We start from the raw sequence: 18,580 nt of genomic DNA on the forward strand, positions 1-18,580 counted from the left end.
CCGGGCAACGTGGGGAAAGCGACAGCGTCAGAAAACTTGGTTTTGTTTTTCGTTTTGCAAAAATATTCGCTTAGGCTTCTTTGGTTTTTGGATAATATTTTCTTTGAATAATTTTTTTCTTATACTATTTAGGCGAAATCCTGCTTCTGGTTCTTACGGCAAGGAGCCGTATTAGGGGGTAAGGATCTCGTTATTATGAGATCTCTCTCTGCAGGACTGATCTCCAGCCGCTTCTCTCCCTGTTTCTACTTGAGCCCAGTTTGGTGTAATTACTGTGGAGTTATTCATTCCTATAGTAAATCACAGAACAATCTGAAAATGGGTTTATCTAAAGACATCCAGGAAAACAGAATCACAGCACTGCAGGATGGTCGGGTTGGAAGGAATCACAGTGGATCATCTGCTCCAGCCTCCCTGCTGAAGCAGGGTCATCCCAGAGCACATGGCACAAAACTGTATCCAGACAGTTCTTGAGTATCTCCAGTGAGGGAGACTCCACAACCTTTCTGGTCAATCTATTCTGGTGCTTGATCGCCTGCACAGTGAAGTTCTTCCTCATGTCCAGCAGGATGTGTATCAGTTTCTGCCAGTTGTCTCTTGTCCTATTGATTGGTGCCACTGAGAAGAGCTTGACTCCATCTCGGCAGCCTCCTTTCAGATACTGATAGACATTGATGAGGTTCCCCTCTCAGTTATCTCTTCCTGAAGCTGAAAAGGCTCCCTCAGCCTTTCCTCATAAGAGCAGGGCTCTAGTTCCCCAGTCATCTTCTTAGGCCTCCACTGGATCCACTCCAGCAGCTCCATGTTGCTCTTGGCAGGGCTGGACACAGTAAAATGCAATAGTATTACATTTAAAAATGAGTACAAGAGTATTACATTAGAATCATGGGATCATTAAGCTGCGAAAAAACCTCTAAGAATGTCAAATTCAACTGCCAAGCCGATCTCCAAATCATGTCCCCAAGGGCTACATCTACACATTTTCCCAACACTTCCAAGGGTGGTGATTCTATCACTTTCCTGAGCAGTCTCTTTCAATGCCTAAATGCCCTTTCAGTGACGAATTTTTTCCCAATATCCAATCTAAACCTCCACTGGTGCTACTTGAGGCCATTTCCTTTTGTCCTATAGCTTGCTACCTGGGAGATGAGGCTGACCTCCACCTGTGCACAGCCTCCTATCTGGTAGAGAGCATTATATATATAAAAATGTATATATATATATGCAGATGTTTTTATACTAGAAAAAAAATGTAAAATGCTGAATCAAGACAGTGCTAAAATTTTGTGTGTGTTTGATGCTGACACTGTATTTTCTGAGCTGTCTGTGGATGTTAAGCTGCAAACATGCAGCTGGTACTGGTAAACAGGTACAAACTTATGTCTTCAACAGAAAAATAAAGCTGATCAACTCACTGTCTGATCAACTATCCAGGTGATAACTAGAGGCCTCAGAGCATTGAAAAATTAACATTTTCAGGCTTGGAGTTGAGTGGAAAATAGCAGAGTGGGGGAAACACTCACATGGAATTAGATAGACAATTACTTGTTTTAAATGTAAACAGCTTTTGTGTAAATAGGCCTGGAAGAATACATGACATAAACAATGAGAAATGTTACAAGTAAATGTAAGAAGTACAACAGAGGACAGTGATATGTGGGGCATCAGTGCTTGCACAGCTAGCAGAGATGTGTTTTGTAGACAACAGGCACAGGATGCTTTGAAGTCAGTGCTTTCTTTTCAGCAATGGGAAATAACTGGTTAGGAAAGAAATAATGCTTACATGTCTATTATTTAACTAAATGTACATAACAGATGATCATTGAAAACAGAGGGGATGCAACTGAAGGTCTGCTTGTGCTTGCTTGTCTTACTCTTAGAATTGGGCTGGCCTTGGTCTTAGCATGAAGGTATTTATTCTGTAAGAATTGTTCTTTATACTCTTCATTGTGTATTTATTTAAAGAGTGTTGCACAACAATCTGAAATGCCCATCAAGACCCAGTGTCAGTATTTGCCCATCCAGGACAGACTACCTCATATATTATTAAAATGACAATGCACAGGGTAAGTGTTGACTCAAATTCTGTGCCAACCTCCTAATCCATTCCCACAGTGACTCATAAGAGGACGGGAAATGAGCCAAAAAGGAGTTATTTTACTCATCATAATGTCTTCTTATTATTTTGAGGACCAGTCTACTATTCTTACTTTTTTCCTGCCTTACTGCTCTGTCACACTTCTGGCCTAACAGCCATTCCTATCCAACCCTAATATGTACAACATATAATCTGTCCACTACTTTGCTTTAAAAAATTCAAGGTAAAGTTGTATTAGGCAACAAATGCAAGTTGAATTAATTGCCTAATACAACTTTACCTTGATTTTAAGTCACTAGCCAGCATACATTCCAAATAGAACTTAGCATGTAAGCCTAAATCTAGATGGTCATATTTAGTAGACAGACTTGGTCTAATCCTAGTTAGGGTCCTGGTTCACAACTTGCCCCAAATCCTATACCAAATTTTGAATTTTAAAACTGAAATCATGTAATGGTCTTGAACCCCCAAAGAGGTTCAAATGGTGATTTCTGTCCTGAATTAACGTCTTGTCACAAAACTGAGCTACCTATGATCCTACATTTGTGTAGAAAAGTAGTAGAAAGAAGGCTCTTGGTCAGGCACAAGGAGTATGACACATTATGTAGATGGTTATGATTAGATTTATTGCTAATACAGTATCTAAATATTGCCAAAGCAGTATACAATATAAGCATGTAATAATATATAAACGTACTATAACCGGCTTATATTATAACCAGCTAGAAATGTACAGGTTTACAGTCTTTGTCCTCACAGAATTCACAATGGCAAAGCATCAAAGCACCTCTGGAGATGCTTTAGGATTTTATCTCTTTATCTGACTGGGTTTTGGTGCTTTTACTCACCTGCCCAAAAGTGAGGGTTCCTCATCTTTAGGCTGGATGTACCCTGCAGGCATCCCTTCCAGGACAGGGGGATCTGCCTGGGAGCTGCCTGCAGCCTGGGAGACCAGTTTGCCCAGTTGGCCCAGTCTCCAGCAGTATTTTAAACACTTTTGCAAGCTGATGTGTGCCAAAGTCAGTCGAAATCATTACACCTTCCTGTCTCTGAAATTTGTCTTTGTGTAACATCCAGACTGTTCCTCCTGGAATGATCACTGGATGTTCTTATCTTAGCACCATTCTCACTTGGTTTTCTTATTTTAGGACAAACCATATTTCCCATCAGACACAATTGTAAAGGAGAGGGGTGTATGTATGGGGATGGGCACACTTGAGGACCTGATGAACTTATCTCAGTCACAGTTTAGCAGAGAATCTCATTGGGATGGAACTGGGGGCAAGGGGTGCTGGGGCAGGTCAGGCCTAAGCAAAGCTCATCCTGCTTTGCCTGAGGGAGCCAAGTATCCAGGAGGAGAAACAGTACTGCCATTAACCCTGGAGCGACTGCACCTGGGTTCATCTGCCAAGGCATGAACCATTATGAGACCCTGCCTGTACTGAGTAACAGAGCCACACATTTCACTAAACAAGGCAGAAGAGGTGAGGATGAAATGACACTCTTCACCCAGACACAGAAAAAAAAATGCACTTTTCAAAATTATTGTAAATATCATATTACTCTAGCAAAAACACCTTCATCAAAATGACCATTTTAATGCTTGTGGATGACAAGAACCATTTATGAGAAAAATGGTTAAACTTTGAAATGTTTTTTCCTGAGTGCTATTCATTTTAGAAGATAGATGACAAATGAGTACAAAGATATCTTAGAATGTATGGTGTGTAGGGTCTTTCTAGCTCTTCATGGCCTTAGAGGACTTTTGGCTTCTTAGCAGTGAATATTGAAAGTGTCTACAACACAGCACTATTCAGAAATTATCCTCCCCATTTTCCTGACATGCTTGGTAACATGTATATGGCAGAGATGTCCTGCCTGTGTTCTTTGAAAACACCTTCTTCTTCCTGAAAGCGTCAGATGAACTGAGGACTGCAGTGTAACTATGGGGGAATAGGTTTTTTTATACCCTCCCCCTGCACTGGTATAGTGTCAGTCTGTATGCAGAAGAGTCACTCAGAGTTATGATTTAGTAATAGAGAGCAGAAAGGATAATTATGTCCTTCTTCCTTATTGTTTTTTTTTTTTAGTCTTATGTATTGATCGTATGGATTGTTTGTTTTTTTAATGTGAATTTTCTTTTGGTAGGGATGAAAGTAGGTATTTTTAACATATTAGGCCCTTGATCTTGAAACAGAAAGGTTTGGGTTCTTGATTAATATTTATCAAGTTTAATAATCAAATTTTATTGGTGAAAAATGTTCTAGAATATTGTAAATCATCATGAAGACAGTATAGTAGGTCAAGTTAGAGCAATGATTGGGTAAAAGTAGCAAAACCAGGTATATGGGATCACATTCTGTTCATTTTAGCTGTTTCTGAGCAGTGCTTAAACAGACTGAGAGCCTTCTCTCTGAGTAGCGTGGGATGCACAAGAGGCTGGGAGGGGGCACAGCTGGGACATCAGATCCCAGCTGGCCAAACTGATACTCCACACCATATGATGCTGTGCTCAGCAATAAAACTTTGGGGAAAAAAAAAATAAAAAGGAAGGCATAGGCCAGAATGATAGTGTCTGCCTCCCCAAGTAATCATGACATGTGGTGGAAATCTGCCTTCCTGAAAGTGGCTGAACACCTGCCTGCTGATGTGAAGTGACCATGAAGTGATTTTGCTTTATGTGAGTGGCTTTGCTTTACCTATTAAACTGTCTTTGTCTCAACTCACAAGTTTTCTCATTTTTACCCTTCCTGTTCTTCCCTGCTTCCCGCAGCAGGGGACAGCATGAGTGGCTGTGTTTGGCTGAGCTCCCTGCTCAGATTAACCCACAAGTGTGCTTTTTGGCACCCAGTGTGAGGCCAGAGGGGTTGAAGATAATGACAGATTGAATAGGAATGTGCTCCACTGGATTTACAGCTGTTTACAGCTATTTGAGCTATTTATTGGCAGGCTGCTGTTCTCACCGGAGGACCTGCTTGCTTTGCTCTTTATTAGAATGGAGTGATTATTTGTGGTTGCCCTATGCTGTAGTGCTTATCATCTCACTTTCCTGTGCCTAGGAACATTTTGATAACAGCACTGGCCATGTGCCTGGGCTGACAGATGGCCTGGTCATTGCTGCTGTTCCTGTACTGCTGTAGGCATGTTGTAACCATAGTCTGAACTCAGGTTGTAGGGGCTGTGAGCTCTGAATAACACCAGGCTGAAGCAGGTATACCCCAAAGTGTCTGAGGCTGTGGGTATGTCCACTGTGGAGCAGTTACACCCCTGAATAATAGAATCATAGACTCATTTAGGTTGGAAAAGACTGCTAAGTCTGCCATAAAATCATGTCCCTAAGCACCACATGGACATGTCTTAAATACCTGCAAGGATGGTGACTCAGCCATGCCCCAATACTTGACAATACTTTCGAGGAAGAAATTTTTCCTAAGAGTAACTTGAGGCCTTTTTCTCTTGTCCTGTTACTTGTTACCTGGAAGAAGAGGCCCACCTGGCTACAAACTCCTTTCAGTAGTTGCAGAGAGTGATAAATTTCCTTTCTAAGCTTCCTTCTCTCCAAGTTAAACACCTCCAGCTCCCTCAGCCATTTCTCATAAGACTTGTGTTCCAGACCCTGCCCCAGCTCCATGGCCCTTCTCTGGACACACTGCAGCACCTCGATGTCTTTCTTGTAGTGAGGAGCCCAAAACTGGTCATGGCACTGGAGGTGTAGCCTCACCAGTGCTGAGTACAGGCAGACGATCACTGCCCTGCTCCTCTGGCCTTTCTATTGCTGATCCTGGCCAGGATGCCACTGATCTTCTTGGCTACCTGGGCACACACACTGGCTCATGTCCAGCTGCTGTTGACCAACACCCTAAGATTCACTTCTGCAGGGAAGCTTTCCAACCAAGGGAAAGCCTGCAACCTGGTATGGAGTAAGTCCATACCAGCATGGTAAGAGGAGGAGTTAATTAAGGAACCTTATAGCCTCCTTCAAGGGGCCCAGGTGCAGAAATGGAAGTGGATAAAATGTTTAAGTGCTCATTGCTTGAGTTATGTGTTGTATGGGAAGCAATATAACAGAAGCCACTGGAGCAGAGGGCAAGCCTCACAAGAATCCCTACAGGTTTGACCCAACCTGATTAGGTTTTGGCTACCAGTAGCTCCACACAACATATCTGTGCAATTACCACAAGAGATGGAACCCTGGTCATGGAAGAAGGGAACTCAATGGGAATTTTACAGGGGTAAAATGCCTTGTAGAGTAAGGGAGTGATATCTGTCTGTAAAATAAAAGATGATGATGATGATGATGATGATGTGTGTATGTGTGTGTGTGTGTGATTAATGGGGATGTTCTGGATAATGTGGTACATAAGCATGACTCAAATTGTATAGAATAAGGAGATTGTACTAATTTGGGTTGCAGCGGAGTTAATTTTCTTCATACCAGCTGGTATAGTATAATGCTTTGGATTTTTTAAATATAATTATAAACATTATAAATTTAATTATTATAAGAAGCTCATGTGATGCTCAAATTTAGAATCAGATCAAGATCTGAATAGTTACAAATTCATCATAGTCCTAGTAGTCTATGAAGGTACATTTTAATAGCAGCCAATCCTTCCAGTAACCACCAAGTTGAAAAGCAAATAGATTTTAAATTGTATTTAGACAAAACAGTTTTATTTTTTTATTGAATTTGATTTGGCTGTATACAATTTGTTTTTAATCAGCACAGTTGTAAGTACTGCAAAAGAAAAACGGTATAAGAAGGGGAAAGAAGTTGAGACAAAAATGGTTTGAAACTAACAGGGAGGAATCCTCTGATGCTAAATAAGGAAAGGGATGTGAATACATAGGCGTGACACAGAACACGAAAAAGAAACCGGCTTCTTTCATACTGGTTTCGTATACTTAACACTTTCTTTGAGGATAAATTCTCTGGATGAGAAGCTTTTAACCAAATAGTTGAGTACTTGAGTATTTTAGCATTTTATTGCTTAGCAACATTTTAATTCTAATCTTCACTTAAGTGTTTGCCTAGTGCCGTTCTTATCTTGAACAGTCAGGTTCCCAGAAACCTGATGTTTTTCAGCCTTTGACCTTTCAGAGTAGTTTTCCTGCTTGCTTTGGCTTCCTGCAAACCTAACACGGATGCAAGAGCTGAAATCTCATTAAAAGATCTATGAGCAAAGTACTAGAACTCTTGAAGAAGGAGTAGCATCTCACTCGCAGCAAACACAGCTGGGGAGGCTGAGGAAGGCAGAAGACGCAGACGAGTGGCAGCTCTCGAAGAAATGGAGCTTGAGGATGATATAACCAGGGATCACAGAGGATATTCAGAGGAGATATCTTTAAAATCAGAAGAGTATGTGAAGAAAAAAACGGTCTTGAAATACAAAGTCATCTGTGCTGTAAGTAGGGGCTGCTTTTCAAGGCTGCTACTTCTACAATTCTCAAATCTGCAGGATTTTTTGAAGTTTCATTGTATCAGTATAATTATTCAGGGTAGCTTAGTAATTGGTAGTTAAAATTTCACTGCATGAGTGTGTCACTGAAGCTGCACTAGCTTCACTGGCACATTTCTAAAGTTCTTGTGGTACCTATGAAGCAATTTCTTTTACTGGCAGTTTTTGTTGTACTTCATTAACCTGACAGTTCTTTTGCATAGTGAAGACCTTGCTTGGATACCTTGTTTTAGATATTGTCTTAGATGTGTTTGTGGCCAAAGTAACCACACTTTCTTTTTCCTTACTTTTGTATCTTTATATAACAGAACCTATAGGCAAGTTGTTGGCAAAAACCACTCAGGAAGCAAGGCATGGAGAAAGCCTAACGAAACGTTTTGTAGAATATTGTCAGTCCCACATCTCAAATATTGTGTCAGCTCTTTACCTCTTCCCTGAGGCTTTAAGAGCTTCAAGCAGCTGCATTGTAAATAATAAAGTATAGGCTTTAAGTTTTTAAAATCTTTTCTTGTATCTTCTGTTGGTGACCACAATAGAAAAAAACATTAAATATGTATATATGTTTACACAAGCTCTTGCATTTGTAAATTGAAATTTAGAGAAACCTACAGGTACTGATTTTAGAAAAACTTGAAACTTAATTTTGAAAATAGCCCTATAAAAAAGAGAGTCAAGCTACTATACTTTTCAGCTCTATGTCATCAGAACAATTTTACATAGTACAATTTCCTATTTAATGCTGCATTGTGCAAGGATTGCGTAAAATGTGAGGGAAATACTGGAAACTGTGAAAAAAAGAAGATGAAATAACAGACATATTTTTTCTAAAGTCATCAGTTAAAAATGAGTCATAGGAAAGAATGTGGGAAAACTGCATAACTATTAAGAAAGGTAAATTATACTTTCAAGAGGTACATGGAACAGTAAAGTGAGAAATTTATGTCTACTAAAACATATTCATTCTTTCAGATGCACTAGTTTTCAAAAGCCTGCCTATACAAAACTCCCAATCTACATATTGGAGGTGTAAACTGTTAATATGCCACACAATTTATGTTTTTGCTAAATCTAATGCATGAAATACTTTCTTGGCAACTTCTTCCTGAAAGTTTAGGCAGAGAATTACTGGCAGGACTTACTAACAGTAAGTACTTACTATCAGTAAGGACTTACTAACAGTATGTCCTCCAGCAAACAGAGCATATGCACTAGGAACAACTTTTCTAAGAATAAGTAGTTGTAATTCTGAATTTAGTCATAGAAGTTAACTGTGGAAAGCCTGAGGATTTGAATAGGTGCTACCAACATTATTTCGCATTAAGAAAGAATGTCTCAAAATCAAGGGTTTGTGTAAATGTTATAATAAATGGATCATCTTATCTATATACCTGATAAGAATTTTTGGTTTTTACTTCAGCTGTCTTACTTGCAGAAGTGGGGATGTTTGTTGCTGCAGTAGCTGTATTTTAATTTGTACTTCAATTTAGTAGGATCTAAATAAATTTGTAATTTATTTCAATTACAAATGTGAGTTTTAATCAAAATGAAGGGTAAAACCATAGTGTCTTTAAGGTGAAAAGTACATGCCCTGGTGATTAGGCTTATCTGAGCTCAGGGAAACACTTGGCAGTGTTATCCTCCCTGCCCAGAAAGAGTGGCTGCTGGTCTAGCCCAAACGAAAATTCTTGCATCCTTATTCTCAGAGCCTGCTGACTGAATGTAGGATTAAACTGCTGCCTTCACACCTGCAGTCTCTCTTCAAGGGGCTTCAGCATTTCTGCCAGTTAGGGCAATCTTTCCTCCATCCTTCTCCATCTGTCTCCCTCATCCAGTTCTCTCACCAATCCCATTTCCACTCCTTTTGAGTACATCTGTACAAAAAGCTGTGAGTAAGTAGCAGGAAGAAAGTAAAGTTGAGAAGGAGAAAGTATGAAGGAAATAACTATGGTATTGCTAGTGTTTGGTGTTGCCATATAAATAAATCAGCTGTAAACCACACCTGCTCAGGGAGAACTCCGGCTCAGGAAGAACTGAGCAGCCCTCCCTGCTGCCACACTTTTGCCCAGCACCTGAAAGGCAGGACAGGCAGCAGCAAAGATCAGGGGAGGCATGTGCAGTTGTTCTCAGTTCCTTAAGATTGCTGTAGTCTCAGATAAGAGGCTCCATTACAGCTATACTGAGCTTGAGAGTAATCCTCTCTCATTTCTACTTTATTTTTAACCTTAGTACTTCCAGGAATCAGCTGACTGAATCCTAGAAATGGCAGAAGACAAAAAAAAAAAGCTCTCAGGCAAAAATGGGACATAATCTGGGCTGTTTCATGAGATTTTTCCTGTGATATGCATCTTCTTTCCCATGATTATTTTAGCGAAGAGGGAAGTGCATATATCACAAAATACTCTGAAAATGTTGTCCGTTTTCACTGCACCTTTCAGCCATCATGAATTGCCATTTGTCTTTGGTCTACTGAGCTTTGTGTCTATTGAGCTGATAGAGGCTTCTTCAGCTCTCCCCCACTCTCCCAAAAGTTATGCTGCTTTATGTTAGGGAGCTTCCTTGGGCTGTTAGTCTCCTTCCAATTTCCTCTAACCTTACTAACAGGGTGACTTATAAGAAACTGGTATGTGGGTGAAAATTTTACACTTGCAATTTTACACTTTACTACTTCAATCCAGCTAATTTTCTTAAGAAATCCCTGTGATCATATCAAGTAAATACAGAAGTTAAATAAAAGTAATTGCCTTTATTTGTACAGGCAAAGCCTATGCAAAACAGATAAATACACTGATTACTTCCTACTATCTTTTCTTCAGCAAAGATTTCCCAAATTACAACATCACAACTGGCCGTAGGTTAAAAGTGCAGCATTAGCACCTCAGCTTCTAAGGTTCTTCTCTTCAATCCAAAATTTTTGGTGAAGAACTTCAGAGAAATTATTAGTTCTTAAGAAATAATGCATTCATATAAATATTAATGAGTTAATTTCTAATAAACATAACAATTTACCACAGTTGTGAACATTGGTTTCCCTGTGTCTGTGTGACAGGTTCTGCTGTGTGCTTTGGTGGTTGTATCTCTGGGACTAGGTTTAGGACTAGGACTCAACCGTGGAAACCAGGAGCAAGGTACGTTTATGATACTTTCAGTATAACTGCCAACGATCTGGATCTGGCAAAAGCTTTCAGCAAAGGCTTTTTTATAGTGTACTGTAAATGATCTGTGAAAAGTCAACACCTGAGGAAATAAAGTTCTTGCATTTCTCAAGTTCGATTGCATAAAAATTGAACACTCACAATCTATACTTGAAAAACCTATCCTAAACCACTAAGTATCTTGCTGAATCTTTCCAAAAGTGTGAAACCTTGTTCATGGCACACTGGAAGTTTTATTGCCCTAACACTTCCAGAAAATTTGAGAAACGTTATCCTATTATATATAGTTATTGCAGTTAGTTAAATATTTTGTGAAAGAAAATCATTGGATAATCTTCAGTATATTTAGCATAGTTCAGGAGGCTGATGCTAAAACTGATTATGAATATTCTTTGAAAACTTGAGTTTCTGTAAATCTACAGTAAAAAGGTGTAGTGGCTTGAGTCAGTAGAATGGTATTTTTTAGTAACAAAAACAAAGTAATGTTTTGATATCGGGGGGGAACAAGTCAGTCTAGGTGAGAACAAAAAAATTCAACACAATGTGAATTAAATAAAACACTTCCTTTAGAATCAAAACAATTGTAATCCCTTCTTGAGGAGTTCAAGGAAGCACATTCTCATGGCTAATCAACACATACTGTACTTGTTTAACTAGTAGCTCCTTAAGTCTTAGATCCTTCTGAAAACTTTCAATAGCAAATAAAATGAAATAGAACCATAATTGGTTTTTGGTCATTTGAAAATCATTTTAGCTCTGCATAGGCTCTACAAAGTGGGTATTAAAGCCCAAATTTGTAGGCAGTGCATCCTGCAAAAGCATGAACCTTGTCGTAATTATAATAGAATTGCCCTATCAAACCTGAGTAGATAGTTATACCTATTCCTGTTTAACTGTGTGACTGGAAAAGAAAGCTGGAAATGCAGGAGCTCAGCAGGATTCAAACCGTATTTCTGGAGTACAGACAATATGCAAACAAGGCTTGTCCATGTGGAGGCTGGTGTGGAACTGCGAGTAGTGACCTTTGGAGATTCGTGATTGTCCTCAGGAGATCCAGAGTTGTCCCTTCACCCTGCTTGAAGGTGTCAGAGCTGTGCTGAGGAATGTTTGTCTCAATTTTCAATGCCAGGCCTGTCATTTGGATCTTCTTCTTTGTTTTAATTAAAACAGCCCAACCTACAGATTTTTAAGGGACATGGTAATGATAAAGTATTTGCAGAGATATTGCCAGAGTCCTGAGTGCCCCAGTAAGTTCAGTGGATTTTGTCCAGAAAAATTTTGAATGTCTCCAGGAAAGGAGATTCCCCCGTGCTGTCCCTATCCTACCCAGGGCCCAGGAGCCACTGCCCCTGTCCCAGCACTGACCCAGCAGGGATGGCCTCCAGCTCGCCACAGCCTTGCCTTGCCCAGATGTGAGTCCTGCTGAGCCAGACCCATTCACAGGCCAACAACCTGGCCATGACCTGTCCCTGTTGTCAGGGAAGTGCCCAGTTCCTGGTGTGGGGCTGCCCTCATGCTATCTCAGCTGCCCTGCTCCAGGATGGAGTGGTGGGATGGCTCCTGATTGCTGCTCCCTGCCCAGCTGCCCCTGGGGACCCCTATGGCTCGGTACCCTGCCCTGAGGGAGCTGCTGTCCCATGCAGATGTATTACAGAACAGCCAAAGTGGGAATCACTCTTCCTCTGTTATTTCAGACTGAGAAATGAGCAGGGGAGATGCCAGTCTCCCCTTTCTCATGCCGGCAGAGTGGAACACCCTGGCATTGCCTCCCATGCCAGTGGTCCTGCAGAAACAGCCCTGCCCCAGGCTGTGGGCCAGCAAGGTCCCAGCCACTGTCAGACCTTCAGCTCCCAGAGGGATTCCTACAGCCTTGCTTCCACCGTGTTGGCCCGTGTGCTAGTGGAAAATGGCTAGGGAATCAGATTTGGGAAATTATTCAGCACATCTCTCCCTGCAGCCCATATCCATGATCTGTTTAACTGACTTACCTGGCACAGGGTTATCTGAGCATTCAGCCTCGCTGCCTTCTCCCTACAGTCAGCTGCAGACACAAGTGCAATGAGCCACACAGGAAAGATGTGCCCGGCTGCCAGTGTGACAGCGGCTGCAAGGAGCGTCAGGACTGCTGCTGGGACTATGAGGATACCTGTGTCGAGCCAAGTAAGTTCCCCTCCAGGCAGTGCTCACTGCTGTCCATTTTATTTTGACTTTTTTTCTTCATGTGACTGTAATAGAAAATGGGTAATTGTCATGTTTATGCAGATACACAGAAGTCATGTCATATTTCCTAGGGAGGGAAATGTGACAAAAAATCACAAAATCATGGAATAGTTATAAGGTTGGAATGGACCACTGGAGGTCATCTAGTCAAGCCTCCCTGCTTAAGCAAGGTCCTAGAGCACACTCCTGAAGCTTGTGTCCCGGTGGCTTTTAATATCTCCAGGAAAGAAGATTCCACAACCTCTCTGGGCAGCCTTTCCAGCACTCCATCACCCTCACAGTAAAGTTATTCTTCCTGTTCAGGTGACTGTGGCAGAGCCTAGCTGCCTCTGTAATCAGGTGGCTAGAGAGCTGTAACATGGTGACCTGGCAGGACACAAATCTTCCTTCATCTTTCTCAAATCAGACTCCTGTATTTTTGTCCCTTATGGATAACCAAAGCATTCACCATGCATATTTTATGGCAAGTACAAAGATGAAGATGAGCATGAGCAGGAATAAAAGGTTATCTTTAAGCAGGGCCCTTGAAGCAACCCTGTTGTGCCAGTACCTCTTGCACATTTGAAAATAAGGGGTGTTTCCCAGTCAGTTGTGCTCTCCAGCCTTATGCAGACTTTGGTACTTGGGACTGGAGAAGTCCACTTGTCTTTTGGTGGACAGCCTGGTTCTGCATTGAAGCCAGGCTCCTCTCCAGTTACTGTCTCTGCTTTCCCACTTTCCCAGCAGCTGCTCATGTATTTCTTCATGCTTATTGCTTTATTGCTTTTTCTGCCCACTTCATTCCTTCTCCTTTTTTTTTTTTTTTTTTTTTTTTTCTCTCTGTTGGAACTCATGTGCAAGAGCATAAAAAAGATCAGTTTGCTTCTCTTTTTCCCTGTAAAAGAAATGTGGAGTGGGTTTTTTTTGTGTGTTTTGTTTTGTTTTTATTTTTTTTGGGTTTTCCCTAGATCTTTTTGGAAAGATGGAAGGCTTTGAGGGAGATGACTTTGGGGATACCTTTACAAAATAAATTTTTTTATGACTCTGTGTTACTGTTCAATGGACAAAGAAATAGGCTTTTTGCATTAAATGAAATCTTGAGTTTGCTTTGCAGAGCAAACTTCTAAAGCAACTCAAACAGTACATATAAATAACATTTTTTTTCTTTATCTGTTTAAAGGATTTCCATGCAAAGAAGTTCACATGAGGTTCTGTGAACTGAATCATAGTTTTTTTCCTTTGAATTTTCAGCCCGATCTTGGAAGTGCATTACTTTCCGTTGTGGTGAGACAAGAGTACCTGGAAGTCACTGTTCTTGTTCTGATGACTGCTTGCAAAGAAAAGACTGCTGTGTAAATTACTACAGCATTTGTAAAGGTAAATCAAAATCAAAAAGTTTTACATATAATTTTTTATATTAAATAGATGGGCAAACATTGAAAATATAAAGGCAGATTAATTTTCTTCTCAAGACCAGATTCTGACTGGCATTTTGAAAAATTAATACGTTTTGAGGTGAATCTTTTGGTATTTTTGACTGTGAAAAGCACTTCTTCTGTAGAACACTGTGAATTGTGTCATTCATTAGAAAGACAGAATTATTTGGATATTACAGAAGTAGATCATGTGGGGCTTTTGGATTTTTTCCTTTTTTTTTCTTTTTTTTTTTTCCCTTTCCCCTCCCAAAAATAGATGGAGACAATCTGAAGTATATATTGTAGTAGTCACCTCTAATTTAAAATTTCCCATCCTTTTTATTGCAAATCTGTTTTCAGACTGGATTTCTTATGTTTTATTTGTTTTTGAATATTATTGTTGATGGCTAACTTTTTCATACTGGCTCCGGATAAACACATTAAAGAATAGTACAGGTGTAATTCAGTTACAGGAATGACACTTGAGGAGTATGATGGTGACATAGTACCTGTTATCAGAATTGTCAAAGGGGATAAATTGAAGGCAAGTCCTGCAAAATTATATTTTTTAACTAAATGCAGATTAAAGCTAAAAGGTGTTAAATCACAACATACAGAAAGAAAAGAAGTGCTAAAGGGAGCCCTGGACTTGTCTCTAAGTGTGTCAGTGGTACCCAGAAAAGAAAATGAGTAAGTAGCCCCGTGTGGACAGGATACACTTTGAATATTATTAATTTAAAACTCAATAAAAGGCTAAGCTTTCGTAGTGTTTTCTTCTTCATTTTGTTTCTTTGCTTTTCTGTGTGGCATATGTTCTTTGTTTTTGACTTGTGAGCACTAGTCCTTTCAGGGTTTGAGGGCCTAATAGGTTGCACCAAAGTGTTTTTAAAGTAAAGGTGTCTTTAGCCCTAGATTTCTGTTGAAGCAGAAAATGTTACAAGAAGAGCTTTAAAAAGATCATCTAGGTAGCTGTTTTTTTTGGTGGTGGTGGTGGGGTTCAGTGCTAACTCAGTATTTTCTTTTTTTTTCCATTTAGGTGAAACATCTTGGGTAGAAGAACCATGTGTGTCAACTGAAACTCCTCAGTGTCCAGACGGGTAGGATAAAGGAATTTGTCTTCTTAGCAAATAAAATCTTTGTGATGGTCAGAAATACTCCAGTGTTCTGAAACAGGTTTTCATATTTCTGGAGAGTAAAGTCTCTGCCCTGAGGAATATTCTGTAGAAATGGCTTGTAACTAGCAATGTTTATTCTTTTTAAAACCTTTGTCATTCATTGATCATTTACAGTTTAGAACAGAGTACAGGAGTTCAAATTCAGATTGAAATTCAGTTTGCAAAGACCTGGAAAAACTGTTAGCATTATCAATGTTCATTTATCACAAATTGTTCATAGTCCATTTCATGTTACCATGTTGTATCTTTGATAATTCTGATTAGTTACTTTATGTAGTCTGTAATAACAGCTACAATCTGTGATGTCAATTATTTAGGCAACAGGGTTGTTTGGGGTTTTTTTTGCGCCAGTTATTTGCAGGAAGAAAGTTGTATTTAAAAGATAGCTATGAAGTAGCTGTATATCTGAAAAAGTTTTGCTATATGTGCAGGATTTCAGAACCATAGGTAGAGGCTAGGCAGAAACACCATTTAAAAGTTGTCCTCAAAGAAATACGAATTAATTTCTAGTTCAGTAATGGTATTTGTGACATTATCCATGATTTTATTTTATTTTACTGCCAATTTAGTTTAACTATAACAGTAAAATCATTAGCATTGTGACTTCTGTGTGGGTTTCTGCATGTACCTCCCAAAATAGGTATCAAAGTACACTTTCTAGGTTAACAAATAACCTGCTGAGTTAACCCAGTTTCATAGGCTAAAGCTTAGAAAGTAGTGGAGGGGTCCTCTTTAAGTGCTATACACTGCATTGCAATATAAAGATCAATTTAATTTCAGATTCAAATAAGCAAGCTGTTTTATGCAGACTGTTTTTTTATAAACTATTGATGCTAGTGTGCTTCTGTGTTTTGGAAAGACCACTGTTAATAAGAACAAACAAGGATAGTGATTACTGCCTGATGTCAATATGTAACTTAAAAAATACTATGGCTGAAATGATTGCTTGTATTTTATTCATCCTCTGGTTTCTTACCAGAAGGAGTGTTATTATTATTTGCTCTCAATATTGAACTCTTTCTTTATCTCACACTGTGTTATTAATTCTGAGATGCACATGAATACTCCAGATACTGCTTATAAAAGCTGAATTTATATTGTTAGATATCTTAAGAAGTCACCAACTCTCCAAACTTCTTTATGATGATAAACTTATATTTTCTTGTAGATTTACTCTCCCACCACTTATCCTTTTTTCAATGGATGGGTTTAGAGCAGAATATTTGGAAACCTGGAGTTCTTTGCTGCCAAATATTGAAAAACTCAGTAAGTTACCAAGGGTGCTTTGACTGTTTTCTTTAAAAGTCTGCATGCAACCTCTCTGGTCCCTTTTGCTACTGTCATGCATATGTGTTTCTCAGCAATAAAAAAAAATCACAAATCAGGCCTCTTTCATCAGCTGAATCTTTCATTATTATATATATTCTGCATTGCTTCATGTGTTTGCACAGCAAACATGATTTTTTTTTTTTTAATGAGGCATCTAATATTGGTCAGCAACTTTTTATTAAGTATACAGTTTGAAATATACATTAAAATACAGTTTAAAACCGAGAAAAAGTTCCAGATAAGGATTTCCTGCACCTTCAGTACTGCGTCAAAAAAATAGCTAAATAGGTGATAAGAGTTGAACATTACACTATAATACAATGAGTTATTGGGAAATTTTTCTTTTTTTTTTTTTTCAAAACAGATATTTTAAGATGTTAATATGTTGATATTATTGCAGTCAGGCACAAGTAACCATTTTCCAGCATTTCTGAATATTGTGAGGAAGAGCAGGTTGAAGACCTTCAGTTTATGCTTTAAAGCACTCTAAAAAGTGAGATCATTATTACACACTTGCTTAAAATTCCTGAATATTTTAGAGGTCAGGTGTTACATTATGTTTCTATTACGCTCATTTGAAAATTTCACATGTATGTTATGAAGTACTACATTTTATGGAATAGTTAACAATATTGTTTGTGGACAATGAGAGTATCCAGAAACCTGAACTTGAACCTGACTTCTTGGGCTAATTGTTTATTCTCTGATGTCATTCTGAATGGAAAGAACTTAAATCAGTGAAGGAGTCATGAATGCTGAAGGCAGTAGACAGTTCCAGTCTTTTGAAACAAAGCGAAAAAGGAATGCCAAACTGGCAAAAGGAACGAATACCATTCTATGTCTATGTTTCCAAGAAATCTTTTGAAACATGAACCAATCTAGCTCAGCATTGTTCATATTTGTGGTCAACTTGAGCAATTCTTTATGCACACTCATATTTCTCAGAAATCTACAGGGAAGAATTTTCTTTCTTTGCAAAAGAAAAAAAATGTAATGTTGATTTATCTATTAACTCCTTTAACTTAGAACTTTCAGTAAAGGTAATCAAGCTTATAGAATATGTACACTATGAATACAGATCCTTTATTGTATAAGAGAAATCCATAGAAAATTTTGCTGATTTTCTCATATCTATCAATTATTCAATTATTCAGATGTTCTTCAAACATTCTTTTAGCCTCTTTTTTTTCTGTATCACACTAGAACAGTTTTGTTGGAAAATTTCACACATTGTTTTGGTTGCTTAGTCAAAATCAACTTCTGATCTTTGACTGAAATGCTCTACATCAATGAATAAAGTGTGTTTGAGCATGAATGAAATAATCATCTCGTTACAGCTTAATATAGAATTTTGTCCATGTGAGTTAGATGTAAAAATGTCATTAAGGCATCTTCCAGTCTTCATATATTTGTTTTGTGGGTAAATAAGTTGAATCTTACAGTGGATTTAGACATTACAGAATGTTAATGTGCCGAGAACCTTTGATCTATGAAAAATAATGTAATGTTTGGAGATACAGGTAGGATACCTGGGGTGGGATTCACCCCAGGGCAGAACACTTGCATTTAGACATATTCTTGGAGATGCCTGCATGTGAGATGATTATATGCTGATTGAATCAGTGCCTTTATGCTTAATATAGTTTGCACAGTGTAGTGTAACAGCCTAGAGGACAAGTCAGCTCAGTCAACAGAGAGAGTGCCACAGGACAAATTGGTGCCCTAATCTGTGTTTTTGGTATACTTCAGAGTG

General features: G+C 39.0%; 1 protein-coding gene across 1 annotated transcript in view; it reads left to right on the forward strand.

Annotated features, from left to right (window-relative positions):
- Nucleotides 1–7,015: 7,015 nt before the first annotated feature.
- ENPP3 (ectonucleotide pyrophosphatase/phosphodiesterase 3) overlaps nt 7,016–18,580 on the forward strand; it is a 35,761-nt gene continuing 24,196 nt past the window's right edge. Inside the window, exons 1-6 of the mRNA XM_012572600.5 lie at nt 7,016–7,503; nt 10,604–10,682; nt 12,747–12,869; nt 14,160–14,285; nt 15,360–15,420; nt 16,667–16,764. Coding sequence (XP_012428054.4) covers nt 7,387–7,503; nt 10,604–10,682; nt 12,747–12,869; nt 14,160–14,285; nt 15,360–15,420; nt 16,667–16,764 — 604 coding nt within the window. The 5' untranslated portion in view covers nt 7,016–7,386. The remainder of the gene's footprint in view (nt 7,504–10,603; nt 10,683–12,746; nt 12,870–14,159; nt 14,286–15,359; nt 15,421–16,666; nt 16,765–18,580) is intronic.

Source organism: Taeniopygia guttata, chromosome 3 (genome assembly GCF_048771995.1).
Source record: "Taeniopygia guttata chromosome 3, bTaeGut7.mat, whole genome shotgun sequence".
Lineage (NCBI taxonomy): Eukaryota > Metazoa > Chordata > Aves > Passeriformes > Estrildidae > Taeniopygia > Taeniopygia guttata.